Source organism: Rhinatrema bivittatum, chromosome 9 (assembly GCF_901001135.1).
Source record: "Rhinatrema bivittatum chromosome 9, aRhiBiv1.1, whole genome shotgun sequence".
NCBI lineage: Eukaryota > Metazoa > Chordata > Amphibia > Gymnophiona > Rhinatrematidae > Rhinatrema > Rhinatrema bivittatum.
Genome location: NC_042623.1, coordinates 107354178 through 107381536, shown reverse-complemented (window position 1 = coordinate 107381536; position 27359 = coordinate 107354178). Strand labels below are relative to the sequence as shown.

At 44.1% G+C, this 27359-nt stretch overlaps 1 protein-coding gene across 4 annotated transcripts in view; it reads left to right on the top strand.

The window, feature by feature from the left end:
• YAF2 (YY1 associated factor 2) overlaps positions 1-24924 on the top strand; it is a 90249-nt gene extending 65325 nt beyond the window's left edge. For all 4 annotated transcript variants that reach the window (XM_029615454.1, XM_029615453.1, XM_029615452.1 and 1 more), the window contains exons 3-4: positions 21310-21462; positions 22741-24924. In XM_029615454.1, the coding sequence (XP_029471314.1) occupies positions 21310-21462; positions 22741-22978 (391 nt within the window). In that variant the 3' untranslated portion in view covers positions 22979-24924. The remainder of the gene's footprint in view (positions 1-21309; positions 21463-22740) is intronic.
• Positions 24925-27359: the final 2435 nt, after the last annotated feature.

Sequence of the window (27359 nt, the reverse complement as noted above, 5' to 3'; positions counted from 1 at the left end):
TCAGCCTGTCACTTCGATTGAACTTCATAGGAGCCCTGCTAGACATGGCTCAGGCAAAAGCCTTCCTACCGCGATCCAGAGCATCACCTTGGCGTCCATTGCGGCGGTGATTTCAACAGAGCCAGCAGGTTTCAGCTCTGCATATGTTCAGGCTGTTGGGGCACATGGCTGCAACCGTCCATGTCACTTCCTTGGCATGTTTACACATGCTCAAAGTCCAGTGGACTCTGAGGTTGCACTGGCTTCAGGCTCGTGTCAGAGTCACTTCGCCTCTCCGAGACTTTGTCCTGGTGGCTGGTGCTCTCAAATTTGGAACGGGAAATATCGTTCCAAAATCCCTGTACCCAAATTATCCTAACAAAGGATGTGTACATCTTAAGGTGGGGAGCTCATGTAGAGGGGCTCTGTGCCCAGGAAGCACGGTGTCAAATCGACTTCCTGGCGCTCTGGGTGATCAGGTACACGCTATGGGCTTTCAGAGAGAGGTTGTCCAGCAAAATTGTAATACCACCACATGGCATCTTAGTTTTCTCTGTCAACAGGCAGGGAGGCACAGGATCATACCTCTTGTGTCGGGAAGTGGTCCAGATTTGGTCCTGGGCCTTGTCCCATGGGATGGTACTCAGGGCCATGTATCTAGCCGGAACAGAGAATGTGATAGCGGACAGGGTGAGTCATGCCTTCAGACCTCACGAGTGGTCTCTGGACCAGGGGGTAGCAAACTGGATCTTCCGCCTCTGGGGAAGCCTGGAGGTGGACTTGTTTGTGTCCTCCTGCAACAGGAAGGTGATTCAGTTCTGCTCCCTGTATAGGTCAGATGGCAAACCAGCCTTGGATGTCTTTGCCCGACATTGAGGCAGGGGTCTTTCTGTATGTGTATTCTCAGATTCCTCCAGCTACGAAGACTCTTGAAGCTTCGCGTGGACTGGGGGACTTTGATCCTCATAGCCTCTCATTGGTCGAGACAGATTTGGTTTCCTCTCCTTCAGGAGTTGTCGACCGGAAACCGATCAGTCTGGGGACTTCCACAGTCCTCATCACGCAAGATCAGGGTAGGCTGCGGCATCCCAATCTCCAGGCCCTGTTGCTCACAGCCTGGATGTTGAGAGTTGATCCTGCAGCCGCTTACGCTTTCTGAAGATGTCTCGGGTCCTGGTAGCTTCCAGAAAGCCTTCCACTAGAAAGTTCTATGGATTAAAGTGGAGGAAGTTTTCTGTGTGGTCTGAGCAGAAGGCCCTACATGGTTCTCCTGCCCTATGCAAAAACTGCTTGACTATCTTCTACACCTATCTGAGGCTGGCTTGAAAACCAACTTCGTTAGAGTTCATCTCAGTGCAATTGGCGCATATCACCAAGTTGTAGATGGTACGCCCATCTCTATACAACCTATAGTTGTATAGTTTTATCCAGGGCCTGCATCAGTTGAAGCCTTCCCTAAGGCCTCCCACTGTGTCTTGGGGCCTCAACGTGGTGTTAGCTTAGCTGATGAGAGCTCCTATTGAGCCGCTGCGCTCCTGTGACCTGAAGTACCTGACCTGAAAGGTCAAATTTTGGTGGTGGTCACTTCAGCGTGCAGGGTTAGCGATCTCCAGGCCGTAGTGACTTATTCACCTTTATATTAAATTTTTATCACGACAAGGTGGTCTTGCGTACGCATCCTAAGTTCCTGCCTAAGGTGGTGACTGATTTCCATCTTTACCAGTCAGTCATCCTGCCAACATTCTTTTCCAGGCCCCATTTGCACCAAGGTTAACGAACCCTGCACAGTTTGGACTGCAAGAGACCTTAGCCTTCTTTCTGGAGCGGATAGAAGCCCATAGACAGTCCACCCAACTCTTCATTTCCTTTGATAGGAATAGATTGGGAGTTGCCATTGCCAAACAGACATTATCCAATTGGCTAGCAGACTGCATCTCCTTCTGTTATGCCCAGGTGGAACTGCATCTTGAGGGTCATGTCAAGTCTTATTCTGCCAGAGCCATGGCAACATTAGTGGCCCATTTGCAAGCAGTGCCCATAAAGGAGATCTTCAGGGCTGCGATGTGGAGTTTATTGCCACACATTCGCACCTCGCTACTGTCTGAATAGGGATGGCCAACGTGATAGGTTCGGCTAGTCTGTCCTTTGGAATCTCTGAGGTGTAGAACCCAACTCTCCCAGCCTAGGGCCCATTGTTTGGGTTCAGGCTTTTTCCCCCTCTGTTACCAACAGCACTGTGGTTGTGCTCATTGGCACCTGGTTGGTGCTTGTTGGTCTCCTTTTGTGTTAGGGAGCAGTGTGTAACTAGAGATTCACCCATGTGTGAGGACTACCATCCTGCTTGTCCTAGGAGAAAGCAGAGTTGCTCACTTGTAACAGATGTTCTCCTAGGAGAGCAGGATGGCAATCCTCATGAAACCCGCCTACCACCCTGTGGAGTTGGGTTTCTCCTATTTTTATTTTTATTGTAATTCAGTCTCATAACATAGAAGAGGGACCCCCATGTGGATTAGGGCATGCTCAGTCAAAGTTCCAGAAACTTTGACATAAGTTTTCTGTGACTGGCTGCATCCGATGATGTCAACCATGTGAGGGCTAACAGCCTGCTGTCCTAGAAGAACACCGGTTACAGGTAAGCAGCTCTGCTTTTTAACAGAATAGTAATATTTTTTTTCGTCTTCTGGTGCTTTGCTATCATACGACCTTGCCCCCTTTTGTCGTCTTTCGTGAGAGTCTGTCAATCACCATTTTAAAAGCTTCTGATTGAAGCGTCTCTATTTTTTCAGTACCACAAGCTTTGTGTTTTCCATGTTATGTGAAGTTCCTTGATGTACTCTACACTTTAATGTAATTGAAAATGCATTATAACAAATCAAAAAAGCATCTGAAAATTTTAAAGTGGCTGTTTTGTTATAAACACCAACAACTTTAAGGCAATCTGGCTTTATAGACTTTATTTATTAACTTTTATTTACCGACATTCGTGAAGCACATCATGCCGGTTTACAATGATACTTAATGTGATGGAACCCCCATTTGTAGCATAGATCACTCTTTTCATCCTTTTTTTTTTGTCCTTTTATTTTTACAGGAGGTGTTGTGCAAACAATATATATATATATATAATTTATTTTTTTTTTTTGGAACTAGCAATACAGTGCAGGGGAGCAAATACATTATTAGTGGGGAGCCAGCAGTATGAATGTTTGACTACAGTATTTTCTCTGTCATTGATTTTATATTCGGTTAATTCTACTAGCTTGATTTTAGATAACTACAGTGAGAATGTTTTCTTTTATCTCTATTTCCCTTTTTACCTTTTCCTTTTGCTTTCTCTTCCTTTCTTCCTATCCTTTTTCTCTTTTCTTTTCCTTCTCATTCTGCTCCATCTTCCCTTTCCCATCCCCTTTTCTCCTTCCCTCTCTTCTCTTCTCTATCATCTCTCTCCTTCATTCCTGGTTTTCTTTCCTTTCTTTAGAAATTGATGAGTGCCGCTGTTAGGTATTTGGACAGCATCTTCACTGTTTTTTCTGGAGTGAATAGATTGGTCTTTGAGCCAGTAGGCTCTGTTTACAAATGGTGTGTGGTGTTAATTTTTATTCCTTTGTCCTATTTTTATTTTATTTTCCAAATTACCATAAATATATTTATTTTTATACAGGTACAGTAAGGCTTCATTGTTTGTTCTCTGCTGCTCTTCTCTATACATATAAGGTATATACTTTTGCTTTCCAGTTAATTTTAATGTTCATGTTTTGTTTTATGCCATACAAATTAAGATGAATTTTTCTTCATTGTATTTTATGGATTTAGTATCCAGACCCTGATGCAGGCATCAAACAAAACATGGACACATTGGGTTTCTTCTAAAAAGACAATTGTTTTGGACAGTTTAGTGTGTTTGTAGAATTTGTTTTTAATATAGGTTACATTTCTTCTTTTTTTTTTTTTTATAGAATTTGCCTAATCAAAGCACAGCAGGAGGGAAAGAAAAGAGAATTTTTTTTACAGAGGAGAAAAAAAGCAAACTTGTTTACCGTAAACGGTGTTTTTCCATAGGATGAATAAGCCATGCTGGCTGGGGCGCGCCCCCTGGCGGCCCGAAGCAGGAACTTCTCCAAATATGTGCAGAGCTTTGCCTTCCTGCGTTAACTGCCCTCTCTGCCTCAGTTGATCCCAATGCACAGAAGAATGCAGTGTAGAAGAAGGGCAGGAACAGAAAAAAGAGTAGACTGTCCAAAGAGGAGAGTGGGAATGCATGGCTAATTCATCCTGCTATCTACGGAAAACAGTTTACGGTAAGCAAACTTGCTTTTTCCCCGCAAATAAAAAGGCTGAATTAGACACGAGTCCCCAGCCCAAGGGATTCGAAGTATGGCGTCAAGAGCAGTCCTGGAGGAACGTAGATTCTTAGTGACCTGGTCTGTTTAGAGCTGGCTGTGCAAGGATCCCAATATATTGTGGACAGTCCTAAGAATTAGTGCCATGATGAAGTATTACTTGTCCCATTACTGCATCTGAGCTGGCTTGCTATTGCAGGAGGTAATGAGTTGTGAAGGTGGGGAGCGACGACCAGGTAGCTGCTTTGCATGTGTCTTGAACCAGCACCTGTCAGATGAGCAATTGAAGTCACTATATTGATGGGCCTTTACTCTTGATGTCAGGCATTCTGATCAAGCAGCATAGCAGAAGTGAATACATTGTTAGCCAGTTTGCAAGTGTCTGTTTGGATACTGGCAAGCCCAGAGCATTCGGATTGAATGAGAGTAAGAGATGGGAATACCTTTGAGGGGCGTGGGTTCTTTGTTTATAGTAGGCTAATGCCCTTTTGCAATCCAGCATGTGTAGAAGAGCTTCCTGGTTGGAAGCATGTGGCTTAGAGAAAAAAGTCTGTAAAGCTATGGTCTGATTCAAATGAAAGGCAGAGACAACCTTGGGCAGGAAGGAAGGGTGAGTCCGCAAGGTTACTTTGTCATGGTAGAATTGAAGATAGGGAGCATTCTCCCAGGACAAGCAGGCTGGTAGTCCTTACATGTGGGTGGCATCATCAGGATGGAGCCCAATCATGGAACACTTTTTGTCAAAGTTTATAGAAACTTTGACTGGCACACTGAGCATGTCCAGCATGCCCCTAACCCTGCATCCAGCAGGGGTCCCCCTTCAGGCTCCTTTTTTTTTTTTTCTGCGCAGCAGTAGCCTCGTGGATCTTGGAGCTCTGAGAATTTCTCACAACTTTTTTCCTCACGGAAATTAACTTTGAAAATTAAACTCTTACCCCATCCCGGGGTCCCCCGCTGACGCCAGTAAGTTTACCTCGTTCCTGGCGGTCCTTTTTTTCATCGGTGCCAGACAGCCATCGACTGCACGCTGCCTATATTTTAAAAAAATTATGGCAACAGAGTTCCGTAAGTGTCCCGGGTGCCCGAGGACGATGTCCATTATGGACCCTCACGACGTGTGTGTGTTATGTTTAGGCCCCACTCACGACGTCCAACAGTTCACTAACTGTGCCCAAATGACGCCAAAAGGCTGCAGGGCCTGCTTGGAAAAGATGGAGTTTCTCTTTAAGTGAGTATCTTCATCTAATCCAGCTAAAACACCAATGGCAACGGAGTCGATGACTTTCGACTCGAAGTCTTAGCGACATCGAGTCATCTATCTTCCTTCACCATCCTTGGTACGTTCGAAGGCATCTGTGTCATCTTCCTCTGTGCCGGAGAAGATCCGGATGGAGCATCGAGAGAAGCACCTTCACTGTCAGACGAGACATTTTGGTCGATGCCTCCACCAGCAAGCCATAGACATCAGCATCGAAGGAGCCATCGACTACGAAGTCCCGGGGAGAAAGGGGGCCCCATCCCTTTCTGGACCCGGGACATCGAGGCGTTCCCCCACTGGCATCTGTGCTGGGAGCAGAGACTCCACTAATACATGTGGACCCTCCGGCAATGCCTTCCGAGCCTCCACCCCCAATAGCTGTGCCACAGATGCCAGCTTCTAGGGAGAAATTGGACAGGATAGTCCGAGGCAGTTCTCCAGGCATTTCGAGGGTTCCAATCTCCACCGGCACCCATGCTAGCACCCCATCCGATGCCCACCATGCTGGCTCCATTGCTTGACAGTCTCTATGTCCTGATCGGTGCTTTGCCATTGGCACCGCTTCCTGCCATGCCATCGGCACCTCCGAGACCACAGATTCCGTTATCCTCCAATGAGGAACCTAATTTACCAATGCCGGAGCACCAATGCCTTCACCGCCTCAATCGGTGCCTCCATCCTTTCCATCGGTGCCACCTCTAGATCCGGCCGGATTTGGACTAATACCTCCATCTAAACGCCCTCAAGGTGCTGGAGATGCACCTTTATGACCCATGGGGTGGTGATTCCTCAGACACTCAAGACTCTGAGATCCTGTCAGAGTCTTCACCCCTCCTGAAGTGAAGATCTTACATTTGCTAACTTCATCAAGGAGATGGCTGAAACCATCCCTTTTAAGTTACAAACAGAGGAGGATGTCAGGCACAAAATGCTAGAGGTGCTACAATTTGTCGATGCACCTAAAGAGGTTATGGCAGTTCCAGTGCATGAGGTGCTCCTTGATCTGCTACAACACAACTGGGAACACCCAGGCACAGTTTCTCCAGTAAAGAGAAAAACTGATGCCACCTACTTAGTCCAGGCAGCTCCATGGTTTCAAAAAAGCCAACTTCCTCACCAATCTCTTGAGTCTGCTCAGAAAAGGTTCAAAAGATCTCGACCTCATACTTCTGCCTCTCCAGCTAAAGAACAAAAGTCCTTGGATGCTTTTGGACGCAGAGTTTTCCCATGGCTCCATGCTGATGGCACGGATAGCAGCTCATCAGCTTTATATGACGCAATACTCCAGGAATCTTTGGAAAAAGTTCCAGGAATTTTCTGAAAGCCTACAGGATGAGTATCAAGAAGGCCTTAACTCCATCCTTCAGAAAGGACTAGATGCTGGAAAGCATGAAGTAAGGGCAGCATATGATGTTTTTGACACTGCCTCAAGAGTGTCAGCAGCAGGTATAAGAGCCAGGCGCTGGGCATGGCTCAAATCATCGGACCTACACAGGAGGTCCAAGAGAGGCTATCAGACCTTCCATGTACCGGAGATAATTTTGTTTGGCGACAAAATCCAGGAAATGGTTACACAATTAAGACCATCATGACACCTTGCGTCAACTTTCCTCTCTTCCTTCAGAATTTCCAGCTACGGCCAAGAGGTCTTTCAGACGTGATCCTAGAAAATTTTCCTATAAACCGTCCCATGCTCGGCAGGCCAGCCTATACAACCCAGGGCTCCAAAAGCCCAAGGTCCAGCATCAAGTTTTTTGACTCTTTTATTCTACAGAGCAGAAGCCAACCTTCAATTTCCACCATTCCTGTAGCAGGCTGCTTGTGCCTTTTCCACAACATATGGCACACAATTACTACAGACCAATGGGTCCTTTCTGTGGTCAACCAGGGTTATCGACTAAACTTCCTCACCCAACACCTCTCCTTGTCTGGCAAGTAGCTTCCATCAGTCACTCTCCGCTTCTCGAGACAGCTCTTGACTCTTCTGCATTCCACCGTGCAACCAGTGCCTTGATTGCAGTGGGGTCAGGGGTTCTACTCTTGGTATTTTGTAATACCAAAAAAATCAGGAGGCATTTGTCCTATTCTAGACCTGCGTGCCTTAAACAAGCACCTTTTCAGAGAAAAGTTCAGAATGGTAACCCTGGGCACCATGCTTCCTTTCCTACAACAGGGAGATTGGCTCTGCTCTCTAGATCTCCAGGAGGCCTATGCCCACATTGCCATATACCCTCCTCATCGGAAATATCTAAGGTTTGTAGTAGGCGGCCACCATCACCTGTACTGGGTGCTACCCTTCGGACTAGCGTCAGCACCCCGGATATTTACAAAATGCCTCGCAGTCATCGCAGCTCATCTCAGACAGACCAACGTTCACGTTTATCCATATCTAGATGATTGGCTCATCAGAAGCCCATCCCGACAGGAAGTGCTCCACTCTCTCCATTTCACCATCAGCCTACTACAATCCTTAGGATTCCTAATCAATTACCCAAAATCACATCTGTCTCCTTCACGCACCCTTTCGTTCATAGGAGCAGATCTGAACACTCTCCAGGCCAAAGCCTTCCTCCCAAACGACTGAGCACGCTCATTCACAACCTTGGCCAAAGCAGTGCAGACGTGTCAAACAACCACAGCTCCGTCATCTGCTAATCGTCTTAGGTCACATGGCATCTACAGTTCATGTCACTCCAATGGCTCAACTGGCCGTGATGATAAAACAGTGGACTTTAAAGTCCCAGTCAAGTCAACCCATGTCCAAGTAACCAGCCAGCTTAGTCTCTCATTAGCTTGGTGGACAAGGGAGTCCAATCTTCAGACAGGACTACCCTTCCAGTCGCCAGAACCTCAAATTACTCTAACAGATGCATCCAATCTGGGTTGGGGAGCACATGTCAACAACCTCCAAATCCAGGGAACCTGGTCCAAACAAGAAGCGAAGCACCAGATAAATTTCCTGGAGCTTCGAGCAATTCGGTATGCCCTACTGGCTTTTCTCAATTGCCTCTTCAACTAGGTAGTCTTAATTCAGACCGACAACCAGGTAGCAATGTGGTACCTCAACAAGCAAGCTTATTTCTCGCATTGCTTCCTACCAGTTATACATGACCCAGTATAATAGGGACCTATTTAAAAAGATCCAAGAATTTTCTGAGTCTTTACCCGACCAGCTTCAGGATCAACTCAATACACTGGCTCAGAAGGGTCTAGATGCTGGCAAGCATGAAGTCCGTGCTGCCTATGACATTTTTGACACTGCTTCTAGGGTGTCCACAGCAGGGATTAGTGCGCAAAGATGGGCCTGGCTGAAGTCCTCTGACTTAAGACCAGAAGTACAGGACCAGTTGGCTGACCTGCCCTGCGCTGGAGATAATCTCTTCAGGGACAAAATCCAGGAGACTGTAGCACAGCTCAAAGATCACCACGAGACGCTATGCCAGCTTTCATCGGTGCGTTCTGATTTTCCGTCCACCTCTAAAAGGATATTCCGAAGAGACTCTAATCGGCTGTCCTTCAAGCCACAGAGATGATATCCTCCTCCTACTTGAGGTCGCTCCTCCAGACCTTACCAGAAAGGTCAGGCCAGACAATCCAGGCCTCAGAAAACTCAGCCAGCTCCTCCACCGGGCTGAGCTGAAATGTAGGAAAAGAGAGAGCTTTAGAATAAAAAATGAAGTGGTGAATTATTTTTTCGAAAAATTCTCTTTGCTTTGAAAATAGAGTTCCTGTAATTATTGAGGGTGGATTTGTAGCTTGCTAAAGTTGAGGGAGAAGGATTTCTACGCCAGATATGTTCTTTATTTCTGAGGTATAGTTTGATTGCTTTCAGTTCAGGCGTGAACCAAGGTTTTCTATTGTCTTGGGCTTTGTGAATCACCTTAGTGGTTGGGGGGCAGGTTTGGTCTGCGACTTTGTTAATAATAGAATGCCAAGAATTAATGGCGGAAATTGCATTTGAGAGGTCTAGCTGTGGTAGTTCCTTTTCAAGGTGATTAGTTAGGACTTCTGTAGAACATGGTTTTCTGAAATGAACTGTAGTTTTAGGGAAGGATGGGGGAAGAGTGTTAGCTATTTCGAGGGATGTGGTAATAATTTGGTGGTCCAACCAGGGTACTGGATTACAAGTTGGAGTAGAAGCAAGAGAGATACCTTCATTAATGAAAATTAAGTCCAAGGTGTGGCCTGCTTTGTGAGTTGGGTTTTTAATGATCTGTGTAAAACCCATGTTCTGAAGTGAAGATAAGAAAATTTCACAGTTGTGTGAGAGAATAGCCGAATCTACATGAAGGTTGAAGTCACCCATAATTAAAGCAGGAGAGTCGTAGTTGATGTGTTTAGCAATGTATTCAATGGTGGGAGATGGTTCAGCATCAAGAATTCCAGGTGGAGCGTAGATTAGGCATATTTGTAGTTGTTTAGATTTGAAGTATGCACATTCTATATTAGCAAATTGGCTTGAGTGTTGTAAGGCTATTTTTAGGCCTTTCTTAGCTGCAAGTAACAGGCCACCACCTCTTTTCTTCAGTCTGGGAATCGAAAAGATGTCATATGATTGTGTGGGGAGTTGATTAATGATTACTGAGTCTGTGGATTTTAACAAAGTCTCTGTGATGGCACAGATGTCAGGATTGATTTGTATTGCATACAGGAATTCCGGTATATAAAAATTAAAAATAAATAAATAAATTAGTGTCTGAAAGAAAATCATTGAGTATATGAGATTTTTTTGAGAGTGATTGTGCATTGAAAAGGGAGAGCCCAAGGAATTGTGTAATAGGAGAAATAATGATAGGGATTAGCCTTTTTTGCTGGTAGGTGTGAAATTGAGGTATTTTCTCTCTAATTCTCTGGTGATTGTAAATAATGGGGATGTTGAAAGCGTGCATTTTGAGCTTGGTTGAGAAGAGGCAAGAGAAACCGAGTATAAGAGTACTATAGGAGTCTGGAGAACTGAGACAGCAAAAGTGATGAGACTAATATTCCCCATCCAGGGGTAAGAAGAAAGAACAGGGTGCTCAGGCAGACATATTTAATTCTCCTGGCTTTGTACCCCCGTGGGGGTAAGTACTTTGTGGGAACTTGGAATGTGGGTGGTTTGGTGTGGGGGAGCATTTGAGGGCCAATGATGAGGGTGGTGTTAATGGTTGTAGGAGGGCAATGGGGTTAGGGGTAGGGGATTAGTATGGTGTGGGGCAAAGGATGGTCATTGTGGTCTTGTGGTAGGGAAAGAGCCAATAATATAGGGATGCATAAAATGTTTTATATTTCATTAATGGCATGACCTGTGTATGTGGTGTAGAAAATGTATTGGCCAGAAAGACATTAATAATAAAATGGTAAGAAAAAAAGAGGATAATAGACAAAGTTCTTAAGTGTAATGTCCAAGTAAGGGATATATCATCCTCTGATACATACTTCAGGTTGATCAATGCCTTTGTTCCAGAAGCTATCCTTAAGCAGGCCTTTGAAGCAATGGCAATGAATTTGCAGAGAGCTTCCTGTTGTTCCCTGGAGGCTTGCTTTTGTTTACTGCGCTCTCAGGAGATTGAATCTGGTGTGAATTCCAGGGCAGTGATGGAACAGCAGCCGCCTATTTGGCAGATGCGGGCTGTGATTTGGTCCATACTTCCACCAGAGGGGTGGCTTCAGTAATAGTGGCTAAGCGTCAGCTATGGCTGAGAAATTGGTCAGTCGATACAACCTCAAATTGTAACATTATGAAGTTGCCCTTTAAAGGCTTCCTCTTGTTTGGGAGTGAGTTGGAGAAAATGGCCAATAAGTGAGGTGAGTCTCTCTGGTTCCTCGATTACCAGAGAATAAGAAACATGCACCACGTTCCTTTAGCACAAGAGGTCGTACTAAGATTCAGATGTTTTTTGACTCTACAAAGGAGCAGCCTTTCAGAGGAGTTGACCTTTGGGTAGATCTGTTCTTTCGCCCCAGGCAGCACAGACAGGGCCAGGGCTCAGGAAGTGGAGCACCTTGAGCCTCCCAATGAAGGTATGCTTTTATCAGAGGTGGGTTGAGGTCACAAAAGACCAGTGAGTCTGGAGGTGATAAGGGATGGCCATGCGCTGGAGTTTTGCAGTGTTCCTCGGGATGCATTCATGATGTCTTCTTGCAACTCTCCGCAGAAGAGACAGGCGGTGGTGTTCGTTGTCAAGACTCCTCAGCCTGCGGGTGGTGGTTCCAGAGCCATCTCAAGAAAACATGGGCTGATATTACTTTTTGTTGTGCCCAAGAAGGCGGGCTCTTTTCATAGCATCCTGGATTTCAAAGGGGTCAACAGTCATTTGCGGCTGACTCGTTGTTTGTATGGAAACCTTGCGCTTAGTGATAATGGCAGTATGGTTGGAGGAGTTCCTGTCCATGGCATACCTCATAATTCCCATCTGGCTAGAGTGTAAGCAAGTTTGAGGTTGCAGGGACCGGTCTGCTACAGGACACTTCCATTTGCCCTCCCACTTTACTTCAAGATCCTAAGTCAGAAAAAGACATGTATTCTCCTCAGAAACTGATTTTTCTTATCAGATTTGGCAGGATATAGCATTTAGAAAATAATTCGTGTCTCTAAGGTTCTGGCCACTTAACATCAGTTTTCCCTAAAGAAAGTTCTGTTTCATGGGTGGTTTCACACATGCCATAAACCTTAGCCTGCTTAATATATTAATTCTTATGGCTAACTTACCCTTGGTCCCAGCTTCAGGCGATCCCTCTGTTCCAATCAGCATCTGCTTCAGATGTGAAGTCTGAAGAATGTGGGCAGAGGAGAGGCTTGACTCCCGGGCTAGGTCCTGGCAGAGCGGGCAGGCTTTTACCAGAAGGAGACTTGCTTCTGGCTCTGGTATTTGCTGGGCTATCTCAACTTGCTCTTGTCCCTAATCTCTGACTCTCACTCTCCGCACCTGAGCAGAGGGTTTCCTCTTTCCTGGCCACACCTGGTCTTATCCCTCCTCGATAGCAGGGATTGCTGGTCTGCTTCTGGCCCCCCTTTCGCTTTGAAGGATGCTTTGCCACAGGTTCTCACTTTTAGTCTTCGGGGGGGGTCCTTTGCTTGCAGGCTCGCTCTTATGGTTTTTGCTCCCCCTTCTTTGCCCCCCTGTCTTATACTTTCCGGCTAATAAATATGCATAAGCTCATGCATAACCACATGGTGGGTGGACAGTCTTTGCCGCATTGCCAGTCTTTATTTTTTTTTCCCCCTCTGCATTACTTCGGGGGGGGGGGGGGGGGAGGGTAGTCCTGCAACATTTCAGGTTCTGCCACGTCTGTGTGCCAGAGTATTTTTCTCTGTCTCTGACTGGCCCTCCTTTCTTCCAAGGGTGGGGGTATTTCTGACCTATGGACTCCCCTTGGCCTGGTCCCTGACACCTGCTTATGAGCTTAAGTTGCTTTGTCCTCCTGTCTGCTTGCTGCTTTTTTTTTTTTTTTTTTTTTTAATTTAAACAGGTACTTACAAACAGGCACATCTTGATAAAGTATCCTTCCATGTATCTGGGCAAAAGTTCTTTTTCCCCTGAGCTGCGATGGTGGTTTTGGAGCCTGTCAGTACATTGGTCTGTATGTTTCTGAGCTATTGTGATTCATATTTAGTGATTCAGTGGTAAAACATGATCTCTCTACAAGAGCATCAACTATTTCTGCGTTTCGCGATTTTGGGGTGTTATCGGTTTTGAGCGCTACCTTTTGGTTTGGCCACCATGCTCAGAACATTTTCCAAGGTTATGGTGGTGGTGGCTGCAGAGTTCAAAAGGTTGGATCCTGGTACACCCATACTTGGGTGACTATCTGATTCAGGCCAAGAGTCTGGAAGAGAGCCTCTAGGTCTCGCGCAAGGTGATCTCCTTGTTGCAGGAGCTACATATGTTGGGTTGTGAACCTGGCCAAAAGCAATTTTCAGCCATCATAGTCACTAGAATATCTTGGTGTTCAGAGACACGAAACAGGGCAGGAGTTTCCTGCAGAAGGGCCATATTCAGAAGTTGATGGTGCAGGTGTATCTATTGATGAACAATATGCCTGACAGTTTGGTCCTTTCTACAAGTGCTTGGTTTGGCAGCAACCCTGGAGGTGGTGCTGTGGGCAAGGGCGCATATGCATTGTCTTCAGCGTGCGCTCTCGTTGGAGCCCACGGTCTCAATACTGTTTGATTCGGCTCTACCTACTGATGGAGGTCTGTTCTGAACTGCAGTGATGGTTAAAAGTGGATCATCTAAGAAAGGGGGTTTCCCTAAGATTGATGGACTGGCTCACAACAGATGCAAACTTCCAGTGTTGGGGAGATTAGTCAGGAGCTGACAGTGTAAAGGCGCTGGAGTATAGAAGAGTCTCTCTGTAACATTAATCGGCTGGAAGCCCGTGCAGTCTGGTTGGCATGCTTGCGGTTCGGCAACAGATTGCAGGGTCGAGCAGTCCGGAAAATGTCTGACAATGCAACTACACAGGCCGATACAGTAAAGCGCGGCCGCAGTTACCCTGTTTCTAACCCGCTGTGTACTCACAATTTCGCTGTGTAAGTCTAACCCGCGATTCACTATCTGTTTTTACCGATCCTTACCGCTTCTTTAACTCGACGCGTATCCCTTTCCGCCCGCGGCATGTATATGTATGTAAACGATCTGATTAGCTATTCCCTCCCATACAGTAAAGTGCACCCCGACTATTGCCTTTTTAGCCTGCTATCTTGCCACGTCTTTAACCTACTAATTTACTGCCTACCCTGACCCTTGCGTTAGTGTGGTTCACTGGTTGCTCAGCATATTCAATTTAAAGCTTTAACCTTGGTATTTAAGGCTCAGCATGATCCCATACATTCCATTGCACTGTCTGTATTAACAAGAATGTAATTATCTGATTCTACCACCAAAAGCTGCCCAGTCCCAAACAACCCAATCCACAGAAAAAAATGCTTCTCGCACTTAGCCGCCCAGTCCCAAACCAAACCAACCCAATCCAAGCCCCAGCAGAGAGAGACGAAATTTCACAGTCCCAAACTTTCCCCCAGTCCCCGTTCACCTGCCCTGGCTGCAGCCACGCAAGCCCCCAGCAGCAGTAGAAGGAGAAAGGCAGCGAGAGAGAGCGGCTTCAGCAGCCCCGCCGGCGAAAATGAATACTTGCACGTCTGTAGGTCCAATGTGTGTGCATGCGCCTTTGCTGCCTTGAGCGTCCATATTGGACGTACAGGCGTGCACGTATTCACTTTAGCCGGCGGGGCTGCTGAAGCCGCTCTCTCTCGTCGCCCTTCTACTTCTACTGCTGCTGGGGGCTTGCGTGGCCGCGGCCAGGGCAGGTGAGCGGGGGATGGGGGAAAGTTTGGGACTGTGAAATTTTGTCTCTCTCTGCTGGGGCTTGCGGATTGGGTTAGTTTGGTTTGGGACTGGGCGGCTAAGTGCGAGAAGCATTTTTTTTTTTTTCTGTGGATTGGGTTGGTTCGGGACTGGGCGGCTAAGTGCGAGAACCATCCACTTCCTGGTACCTGTCATTTCAAACATTTGAAATGACAGGTACCAGCGCACCCAGGATACTGTATAGCGCCTATACAGTAAAATGGATTGTGCTTCATGGACGCGGATTGGACGCGGCTTGCATTTGCATGCCATTTAAATACAGTATCGAGCGGTAGGTGATCCGAACTGTGTGTGCGGCAAACGTGGGTGCGCCGGGCACTAACGCACCTCTTTCTACCGCCCCTTACTGTATTGGCCTGACAGTGGCTTACAACAGTTGGCAGGGAGGAACCAAATGCTAGCAAGTGAGGCTAGAAATAGCCCAACTTATGGAATGGGCAGAACTACATCTTCAGGAGATCTGTCTCTCACATTGCAGGAAAAGGCAGTGTAAGGGCAGACTTTCTAAGCAGACAGTCTCGATTCAAGAGAATAGGATTTGTCAAATGAGGAGTTTCAGCTAATAGTGGATCGCTGGGGCCATACGTTTATGGATCTACTGGTGACTGCTTGCAATGTGAAAGTCCCTCACTTCTTCAGTCACAGAAGAGATACAAAGTCTTTGGGCATCGATGCCTTCCTGCTGGAATGGCTGGAGGGCAAGCTGCTGTATGACTTTTCCTTGTGGCCCATGTTGGGCCGAATGATTTGGTAGATTGAGATTCATTGGGGATGGTGCTTCTGATGACACGAGATTGGCCCAGAAGACCATGGTATGCAGATTTGTGAAGGCTGCTGGTGGACTCTCCCCTCCGGTTCCCAGCACACAGGGATCTGCTATAGCAGGTATCTGTTCTTAAAGATCAGACTCTATTTTGTCTTATGGTATGGCCCTTGATAGGGTTCGGTTGCTGAAGCATGGCTATTCTATTGCGGAGACTGCCACCTTAACTTTGAGCAAGAAAGTTCTCTACTTCCTTAGCTTGTGTGTCTATTTAGCATGTGTTTGAGAGTTTCTTCCTCGTTTAAGATCCTGCTCATTTTGGAATTTTTGCAGGATGGTTCGAGCAAAGGATTGGCCCTTAATTCATTAAGTACAGGTGGCGGCTCTTGCCTGTTTCTGAGTCAGGTGAATGGTGGGCCCTTGTCAGCTCATCTGGATGTGGCCAGTTTCTTAAAAGGAGTGACGCATCTTCATCCTCCATTGCGGTTACCAGTGCTCTTGTGGCGTCTTAATCTAGTTTTGGATTTTTTAGGGGGCCTTACTTTTTGACCAATGCATAACCTTTTCTTAAGGTTAATGACCTTGAAAACTGTGTTTCTCGTAGCAGTTTGTTCCGCATGTTGAGTATCCAAACTACAGGCCTTGACTTGCTGGGAGCAGTTTCTACGGGTGATTCCAGAGACAATACAGTTGCACATTATTCCTTCCTTTTTATCAAAAGTGATCTCAAAGTTTTACTTGAATCAATCTATTTCCCTGCCATCTCTTGCCAGGGCAAGAGATGTGGAGGAATATCGTCTGTTATGGCCTTTGGATGTCAAGAGGCATATCTTGAGGTATTTAGAGGTTTCTTAACCTCTCAAAGATGGACCAGCTGTTTATATTCCATGGTGGGAGTAAACAGGGTGAGCCAGCACCACGGGCTACAATAGCCTGCTGGATTAAAGAGGTAGTCATGGCCGCATATGTGGATGCTGAGTAGCCATTACCTAGTCAGTTTAAGGCTCATGCCACTGGGGTTCAGGCATTGTCATGGGTGGAGGTTAGATTGTCTCCCGTCAACGTTTGCCGAGCTGCAACATGGTCCTCTTTACACACCTTTTCCAGGCATTATTGTCTGGATGTGCAGGCCTGGGAGGATGCAGTCTTTGTACATGCGGTTTTGACTGCCCTATTTGGGAGTAGCTTTGGTTCATCCTGCTGGTTTTGGATTCACCTGTCCGAATGCTAAGAGAGAAGAAATAATTATTTGATTATTTCCTTTTTAGTACAGACAGATGAATCCAACTTCCCACCCTTGGCTGCCAAATGGTTGTGCTGTTGGGTGTGTTTCAGGGAGTACTGGTAAGTGTCAATCCAATCCCTAGACTAGTGTTATTACACTCTATTTGAGCTCAGTGTTTTCCTGTTGGCTGAGTGCTAGAATGGTTGTTTGTTAATCAAGTTTTGTTAGTTTGTCCACAGTTGGCTTTTGCAGAGAATACGGATGGGCTGATGCCACAGTGGGGGTATATATACTGCAATGTCAGCTTTGCAGCTTTGCTCAGTCTCCATCTGCTGATAGAGGTGCATAACCCTTTGGTTTTGAATTCACCTGTCTGTACTAAAGAAAAGGAAATAATCAGGTAAGTAGTAATTTCTTCTTATATTACAATGATAGTGTAATGGGGAAGGAAAGTGATGTTGGATATGAGGACAAAGGAGTAATCAAATTTAGGGCCCAATTGTAGTAAGATAAGTTAAAAAAAAAAAAAAAAGTGCACTGAAATTCAATGCACTTCTTTACTTGCTGCTAAAAAAGTTAACTTCTGATGCAGTAAAATTTGGAGACCGATGCAATAAGTGCACTCAGAATGCAGTCTTACTTGAGTTGTACACATTTCATAGGCATAAATTTCACTGCTGATGCAACAAGGAGGGCTTTTTTTTTCAGAAATTTGTATTTCCTTGTTGGGACACAATATATAAAGCAGGTCAATATCACACCACTACAATAAAACATAGAACTTGTATATCCCTTCATCGGAACATTTTTTCTATAATATCCTCCCATGTAGCCTTCTCACATTGTTATTCATGACATCTCAAACTTAACATACATACCTTTTCCCACTCACTCATACACACCATCCTTTCATACTCTCCACAGAGCACCTGCTATTGCAGACACAAAAAGACCTATTGACTAAGTTACCACTTCCACAATGGAAGTGAATTAAGTCTGGCGCATTCACACTAGCAGGCAGTACCATTTTGATATATAGCAATTCACCTCTGGACCAGATTGCGGTATTGGGCCTGGGTCCTGGTTCCAGCTGAGGCGTCAGAATTCAGCTTCCAGGCCGGGTCGCATCTTTTGGACCTGGGTCTGGGCCGAGGCCCCAGTGTCTGACCCGGTCTCCGGACCGGATCGCGGTATAGGGTCTGGGCTCCGGCTGAGGACCAGGCATTGGAACATGGCCTTTGGGCCAGGCTAAAGGTGTTGGCCTTGAGTAGGCAGAGGTCATGGCAACATACCATGGGCTCAGCCTACGCAAGGCCGATGCCTTGCTGACGGATCCCTTTTGCACTGGGTAAGTGGGGGCTGGGGGATTCTGGCCCCGGCATTTTTCCGGATGGGCAGGTGGCCCCAGGGGGCCTCATTTGTTTTTCAGCTGTTTGGAGGATTTTTTTTTTTGTTTGATTTATTTTTTCACACGAATCAAACAATTTACGAACTAAAACATTTTTTCCACTGCACATCTCTATTAAGCATTACACCCCCACCAATGCAGAGAGGTGTGCTGGCTTAACATGTTTTATTAGCATTGAAAATTTTACTCCAGGTCAGAGGTGGAGTAAAGTTTCCAGCACTCGGCGGAAGTGGCAACTTCATCTTCTCCAGCTTCCCTGAGATGTGGGTCTTCAGGGTGTTGCTTGGTAACAGCTCGGACAGATGAGAGAGTGCCAGAGGCCTCGTGAGCTCACAACAACTTCCTGTTGCTGTGTGTTCAGATGTTTTTGATTTTTTTTTCTCTTCTAATAGCATCAGTCTTGCAGCAATCTTCCCAGTACCACTTTCCTCTTGTCCCGGTATTGTTTTTGTTTTAATTTTTTTCCTCTCCAGACCAGTTTCTGTTTCCTTTTTCTTACTGCAATTCAGTAGTTATCTCCTTCCCACTTCCCCAAATGTCAGGCAGGACAGACCTCTGATCAATTTATTGAAGCTTCTTCCTGCATGTCCCCTCAAGCTCTTAAAGGAACAGTGTCTAGATTTAAAGTGTGTTCAGCCTGTGCTGAGTGCACATTGACAATCTGTGCCTTTTTTTTTTTTTTTAAACTCCCAATGCATTAGCCATAGCATTAGCTTGTTGCATCGGGAGTTTAAAAAAAAAATCTATGCGTTAAACTTTGCTGAATTTCAGCACATAGTTTTAAGGCACAGATTATTGCATCAGTCTGTTGGTATGCTAATACATTAGATTTAAAAAAAATATGCATAAACAGTGTGCAGACAAAATGATTTACCTGTGTAAAACATGGCTCGTGTGCATAAAAAGTTTTGCTTATAAAGGTTAGGAGTACAAAACTGAAATCTAGGACCACATTGGGGCACAGCACCATAGACTAAAACAGACCCCAGAAATGTGAATTAACTTGACTTCACCTCTTAACAGGAATTTAAATTTCCAGCGCTAACGCAAGATTTTTTTTTTTTTCAATTATATATTTATTGATTTTCCATATATTAGACATGTAATAAAACATACTTATTAAACTATATCATAGAATCATTTTCTTTACAGATCAATATTTCACTGATATTTATAGTCTAATTATGATATAATCATACAGAAATATTTCAATCATTATCTGAAAACAGAGACATACTGAAAATAATTGGGAGATATAAAAGTAACATTATCTGAAATTTAACATTGTATTCCTCCATCAATTTTATATTTCACCATTAGGTTGTACGGATATTACTTCTAATCTCTTTTGTTCTACAAATGCCTTTAGATGTTCGGGGACAAAAAAAATGTATACATCTAGGTGTTTCTTAATCACACATTTACACGGGTATCGCAGGGTAAAAGTGAAACCCATCCCTATTAATTCTTGTCTATATAACAGAAATTCTCTTCTTCTTGCCTGAGTAGTAATTGATAGGTCAGGGAAAATCCTTACCAAACTTTCATGAAACATGATAGGATACTTGGCAAAATATTGTTTCATAACCTTGTTAAGATCACTTAAATTAAGAAAAATTGCCACTAATGTACCTCTATTATCATATTATTAGTACTTTCTAAAAAGTTTGTGAGGTTGCCTTGAAAAGGCATTTCCTCAGTTATTAAGTTTGGATTTTTTTTGGGAAGAAAATAGCAATGGGTGATAACAGGTATATCATTTTCTGGCAAGCTCATTACTTCTAAAAGAAATCTCTTCAACGTTTCCATCAATGTCTGCCCAACTACCCGAGGGAAGTTGAGAAGACGAAGATTTAAACGTTTACTGTTGTTTTCAAAGATTTCTATTCTTCGGGATAATGAGTCTCTATCTTTAACTACCAAGCTTTAGAATTCTAAATTCTTTTTCTCCCTATCCTCTAATAAAGCTATCCTTTCCTCTGATTTTTTCACGACATCTCGGATTTCTCTGATATCCTGCTGCCCTTTCCCTGTCATTGTATCTATTTTTCTGTCTAACCCTTTTATATCCAAGGACATTTTATTCATAATATCCCATAACAAATCCATAGTTACCACAGTGGGGCGTTCAGGGGTCGCAATGGAATCACCAGCTGAGACTCGATCTTGTGTCTCATTTCCAGCCCCTCCTATGATATTATCTGTGGGGGGCTGATGCTCAACTATATTGAGTTCCTCAGGTGTATCCATTTTAGGACCCTCTTGTGCCCTACACAAAGGTGGTCTATCCAGATTCGGACTCAGTGATGCCTCCTCCATGGACTCTGATACTCCTCCCAAGGTACCTGAGCCAGCGGTATCCTTGACCACTGGGGTAGATGGAGGTATTGACAAAAAACGAACAATTTCCTGTTGTATCGGTGAAGGGGGAGGCAGGGAAGGAAACACCCTTACTCTCCCCTTCCGTTTTGGCGGCATCTTATATCAACAGTTACTTTCAGGAAGTTCGCTTTTTGCTACAATGTTAATTATTTACTTGCCTCCGTGACGGCAGAGATTCTGGCAGTCCTTCCCCTCCAAGCCTCTCAACGCCGAACTAAGCCGCACAAAGCCGTGCACCCCTTAGGTGTGCGCGGCTTTGGTGGCGCGCCGGCGACGGTGGCGCGCCTATTCGAGACGCTGTTCTTGTAGCGTCTCTCGGCCCCTCCCGCTGACGTCGGGGTGGCTGCCAGGAACCAGGAACCAGCAAGATTTTTTTAAGCCTTCAGAACTTTAATGGACTTCCTTGCATTGGGAGTAACAGCTAATACAAACATTACGAGTTGCATGATTTTTTAAATGTCTTTCCCATGTAGGAATGGTGGCCAGGTATGAAACATCTGAGCTATCAGAAACACTTATTTCATATATCAAAAAGCTAAAGTCCTTATCTGAAACACAACAAAATTAACATGAATAATGATTATATCTTTTGAAATCTACACAGGAAGCCTCGCCCGGTCTCCCAGTTGGTTGCCCAACAGGTTACACAGCAATTTGTGCCCCCCATACAGTCAAAGAAAGAGAAAAAAGACAAAGTAGAAAAGGAAAAGAGTGAAAAAGAAACTTCCATCAAAAAGAACAGCCACAAGAAAACCAGGTACATGTTTGTTAGTTTCTCTGACTTCTATTTCATTAAATACAGTTGTAAACATATTGGTATTCCTATTCTCTTCTCTCCTGCACACTCCCATCCTACAGTTAAAAAGGTTATTGTTACATAATCAACCCTACTGCATAATCTAATTCTTAGAAATGTTTAAAATACAACTTCCATATTGTCTGAAGAGACCAATGTGGTTTGGAAAGCTTAATTACTTTTTTTTTTTTTTTAATATTCTTGTATTGGTCCAATTAAAGATATTGCAACATACAAAGGGGCCGATGCAATACATTGCGCTCAGCCGAGCGCACTGTTTAACCCGCTGTTGGACGCGGGTTAAATAGGCGCTAATCCACCCCCTAATGCAATAGGGGGATTAGCGCCTATTTAACGTGCGTCCGACATGGAGTGAATAAGTTAGCGCTCATCACATGCAAATACATGTGAATGAGACAATTACTCATTCACTCCAAATGCAAAAAGATAAATGTACGTCTCAATCACACATTTATCGCTCAGCTATTAACGCCTGTCTGGAGCAGGCATTAATAGCTGAGCGTATTGAAAAGAAGTACAGAAAAGCAGGAAAAACTGCTTTTCTGTCCTTGTTTTTTTTCTTACTTTAAAAAAAAAAACAAAACCAAAAACTCAGCAGACTCTGTAATGAAGACAGACGCCGGTAAATTCTGCCTCTGTTTTCATAATCGGCCGTGTGCCAGTAATGAAAATGGCTGCCGATAAACTTACTAGCAGACGGCCGGCTATGAAAACAGAGGCAGAGTTTACCAGTGTCTGTCTTCATAACTGGCAGCCGCGGTGGGTCGCGTTAGCAAGGAGGCGCTAAGGTCGAGCAAGCGACCCTAGTGCCTCCTTCCTAGCACGACTCCCTAATTTACATATTGCATGGCGTCCCCCTTGGGAAGATAATTGCATCGGCCCCAAAGAATCTTTTAGCTGTCAAGAAATGTGCAAACAAATCCTATGGCTCAAAATGTATCTGTGGATTTACCTTTCACTTTCCCAGAGAACCTGTTTAATTTGCTTGTTAAAACTACAGCTTTATGCAGGATATGGTTACTAATCCCAGCAATATTGGTTTACTATGCAGGACAACATAAGAGGGTAGTGGCAATGTTTTTAATATAAAATTTGTTTCCATTAAAGAGCTTATTATAAGGTGCTAACATTCAGAATTTTGCACTATAACAATTCTCCTCTTTCAAAAGTTATTGAAATAGGAACATTTATTTTGTTTTGCTTTCTTTCTTCATTTAGGCCAAGATTGAAAAATGTAGATAGAAGTAGTGCGCAGCATTTGGAAGTTACCGTTGGCGATCTGACAGTCATTATTACAGACTTTAAAGAGAAAACTAAGTCACCACCTACTTCTAGTGCCGCATCTGTGGATCAACACAGTCAGAGTGGCTCTAGCTCTGATAACACGGAGAGGGGAGTGTCCAGGTCATCGTCACCGAGGGGTGAAGCCTCATCAATAAATGGAGAATTGCATTAGTTTATTTTCTCCAATTTCTTTAGTCTCTTCTAAACATACAAATATACATCTTCTGCCAACAGTTACCACGTTTTCATGACAAACTATTCATATGCACAACTTGTATGTCTTAGACTATAATTATGCACACAAACATCAGTTTTACAGACTTGTTATAACAAGTGTAGCATTAGTTAATACAGTTGGCAAAGATATAAAAGACATTTCCAGACTTAACTTTTAATCCCCACACTTCAATGTGCCATGAAAATGTGGTTGAATGTTCATTATGCAGTGTTATTCATAAGTTCATTTTCACTTTTAGTTTAGCGAATTCTAACACAAATCTTGGTTTCTCTATTATTGGCATGTACTGAGTTTAAAGTTTTTATAACATAGTTCAAGCTGCCTAAATATGTATTTGAGAATTGTGAAAGAAAGTTATATGTATACATGTCTAAGATCAATTTAATCAACTATTACTGCTACTAAATTTTCATAATGGTTATCTTCTTAAATACACCTGCTGGTACTTGGTGTGGTTAAATAGGAAAAATATGAAACATTTGCATAAACTTTTGCTAATGTTTTTCAACACATTTTATGAAATCTGGATTATGTTGCTGGTTGAAATAATTTTGGCACACTTAAAGGTGTGCATAGGTGGTTTTTTTTCCTTTTAAAATGAAATCTACAACAGAAGGTAAAATGAAATTAAAAAAAAAAATCAGGTCCTGTTAGAAAAAAAGAAAAACATTGACTCCCCCAGCTCTTACTCTGTTATCATAGTGTTCTTTTTCTTCATGGACAGGAGCAGTCCCTGATCTGGGACTGACTGGTGCTATTTTGTATGGAAAAAATAACTGGTGCCAGCCTCAGGATGTTAGCAATGAGTATAAGTGTATCTCTGGTGAAGAAGGTGTGAGCAGGGATAATTCCTAATTTTGAAGAAAAATAAAACTATGGTAGGGTTTGGGGGCAGGCAGAGGTCTCTGAAAAAAAGAACACATTTTGTTTTTCTTTTACAATTGAAACAAAATGGGAACTTTTCTTTTGTTTCAAACAAATGCACATACCTAATACACACTTCTGTGTTAATTAGCAAATAACATCTAAATCATTGGTGTTTCTGCCAAACTGTACAGTCATTTTTATACTTCTGCCCGCATTATAAAAGTTGAATTCAATGTGAAAAAGTTTGGCAAAGACAAATGTACATTTCAGAATCTGGCTAAAGTCTGGAAAAGCTCTGAAAATAATCCAGTAGTAAAAACTCTTGTTTTCTTTCTGCTGTCTGTCGAAAGCTCTTTTAAATATATATGTATGTTTTGACTTTTCAGTTTCATTTTTACAAATATGTGAAATATTGCACAGGAGTGAGGGAGAACTAGTAATTACCTCTTGTTGTTAACACTGATCATTTTAATTGGCCCTTATGAAAAATTCTAGAACAAAATTCACATAAATTAGGTATAAACATTCAGGCATTCAGCATATGGTGAACATTTATTCAGTTACCCATAGCTTAATGCTGATCATATTTAGTTCTATACACTATTCTGTAAAATTCATAAAATTGGTTATGAATACAAATTTTGAATTTTTGTTTACAATCAAGGTTTGAAACAGACCAGTTATACATTTTAAGAATCTTAAAAAAAAAGTACAGAAAATGATATATCCAGTTTTAAAAAAAAAATATTTGTAGCCCCAGATAATTGTGATGTGTGGTGGATTCTTGTAGTAATGTATTTTTATGTTTAAATGCAGTACTTCTACAGGCACAATGGTACTGTCTATTTTGTAAAATGCTAGTCGTGAAATACAGTTGCATAAAATGAAAGTCTGATGTGGTATCTAAAAAACTTACATACCTCATTGTTTGGTGTTGGTGTTGCATTTTTGTGATTGAAAATCAGATCTGATGAATGGTAGCTGACTAGTAAACATTATGCTATCAAGCTTTATTTCAGTAATTAGAAACATCATCTCTGTCCTTATGTGATTACATATCATTTTAATCAGATCTACAAAACACATGTAAGAAGCACATGAATGTTTTGGTAGATTGTATGACAATAGTATGCATGGCCAAAAAAGAAAATGTATAGTTTTGGGTTTTTTTTACTATAGAAATTTTTAAAGAATGTATCTTATTATCCAACTTTTATGTAGTGTCTTCATGTGTATTAGAGATATAAACATGGCACAATCTTTATTTTCTCAGACAAGAAGGATCATAGTCCTTACACATGGGTGACATTGGATTGAGCCCTGCTCTGAAATGTTGATCTCAAAGATTCTAGAAGTTTTAAACATGCCCTACATGTGCAGTTATACTTATTACCCTGGCCCTAGGCAGACTACCTCAGTCTTTTTTTTTTTCCCCCCATGGAGCAGTGTGGTTGCAAGAGCCATATGTGTCACAGTATTCAGCTTTGCTCTCCTCACAGTTTTTGAATGATTTTTTTCTAGAGTTGCAGCTGTTTTTCTTTCCCTTATCTTATGGTAATTTTATTTTCTCTTTTCTTTTCCTTTTTTTCCTCTGTCTGCCAGCTGCATAGTGGGCTTTAGTTGCTGTGCAGCCTCGCAGAGTCTAATACTATCCCTTATTAAATATTGTACCTGCACTTTCATGTGTCCTCTCCTTGCTGTTTTTTGTACCTTTGTCAGGTGCTGGCAGGACTGACAGAATGCAGTCCATGGGTGATCTGTGTAGGCCACTGAGCCTGGGGACTCACCTGAATCCTACCTGGGCAGGAGTTCTGTATCATTTCACTAAATGATTGACATAAATGAGCTTCAGACAGTGAAGAAATAGAGGACCACATGGTTCCTGTGGGTGGGGAGCTCATCCTCCCCACATTCAAAGGAACTAGCCTCCACAGGCAGGAGTCCTGGAGGATGTAGACTCCTCTCCTGCTTGCCTGTGATGGCAGTGCAGTCTCCTTGTGAGAGAGGGTGAGCAGAAGCCTGGGCAAGCAGCTTGCTGTGGCACCTTTGGTACCATGCCCAGTAACTGTTGCCTGCGCACATCTGTGACCAGAGCACTGATGGTCTGACACGTCAATTACGGGACCACATTGGGGACTAGGACTACCATTGAGCACCATGGTCACACTTAATGCCGTCGAGGTGCTGGGGCACGAAGTACGTGACTGCCCTCAATGCTGTAAGGGTCTTCTGTGCCATAGGCATCTGTGGACTCTGCACCAGAGTCAGAGCGCCTTGGGCCTTGATATAGCAGAGTAGTGACACTATCTCTACTGTTGGGGACCAGGACTGCCATTGAGTGCCATGGTAACTGACGCCATCTGAGCTGCTCTTGATGTTATCTAAGTACGTAGCCTCTAAGTCATGGCTGCCTCAAGGCAATTGCTGTGTGGAGCTGCCCCATCGATGCCATAGAGATACGGGGCAATCATGGAGGCCATCAGGTGTGTTAACCACTGATGCCATTCGTTGCCACTCTCAACAAAGTCTAGCACCATCGAGGCAATGGGATCGCCACTGCGTGCCCTAGTCGCCCTGCAGGCCATAGATTGCCAGGGCTTGAGAGCCCTCAAGTGCTACTGAAGCCCTTGGGCAACAGGTGTTTCGGCCTTGGCTGAACTTGATGCTACTCAAGGCATCCAGGCGCAGTGTTCCAGTGCCCTCAAGACTCCTTTACAGTATCCAGACAGCACTAAGGGGCATTGAGCTATCCCATCACTAGCCTATGGCTATCGGGCACCATGGATGCCAATGATCTTGGGGGCCCTGAGCCACTGGGATTGGGGGGCATCATGCACCATTGGCGCTAATGAGCATTAGCGAGGCTGTCGACAGCCATAACCGCTGGCAAGGGACGCCATCAAGCTTGCAGCATCAAAGCCCTTGGACATAAGTGAGCAGAGGGGAACAATTGATGGTGTGGTCAGGCATTGGTTCCTTTTGGGCACAGATGAGGAGTATTCTGGCTGTGGAGTCTCTGCCTGCAGGTGCCTTTGGCATCCTCAGTACCGCCAGTCCATTGATGCCTTTGGGCACTGGGACCTCTATTGATGCCGCCGTGCTATGTCTGCGGGTGCCCGTGATGGCACTATATACCATCGAACTGATCAAGACACGGTCAAGCGCTGTTGAACCCCTGGGTGCAGCATCGTTTAGTGTCATTGATGATCCATTGTTGGTGAGCATGAGAGTGCTGTGGGCCCTGTCACCACAGTGGGCAGCAGGGGAGAGGTCAGATGCTGCAAGCAACGACCACAGAACACCAGAGGCACCATCAGTCGCTATGGAATTTGCTGCTGCTGTTCCATGAGAGAAACAGCAGTGAGCCATTCTCAAAGCAATTTCAAGGGTTGTGTCCAGCCTCTTGGAGTGTTATCAGGTACTGGGTGTACCATGGTGGTGATGCCAT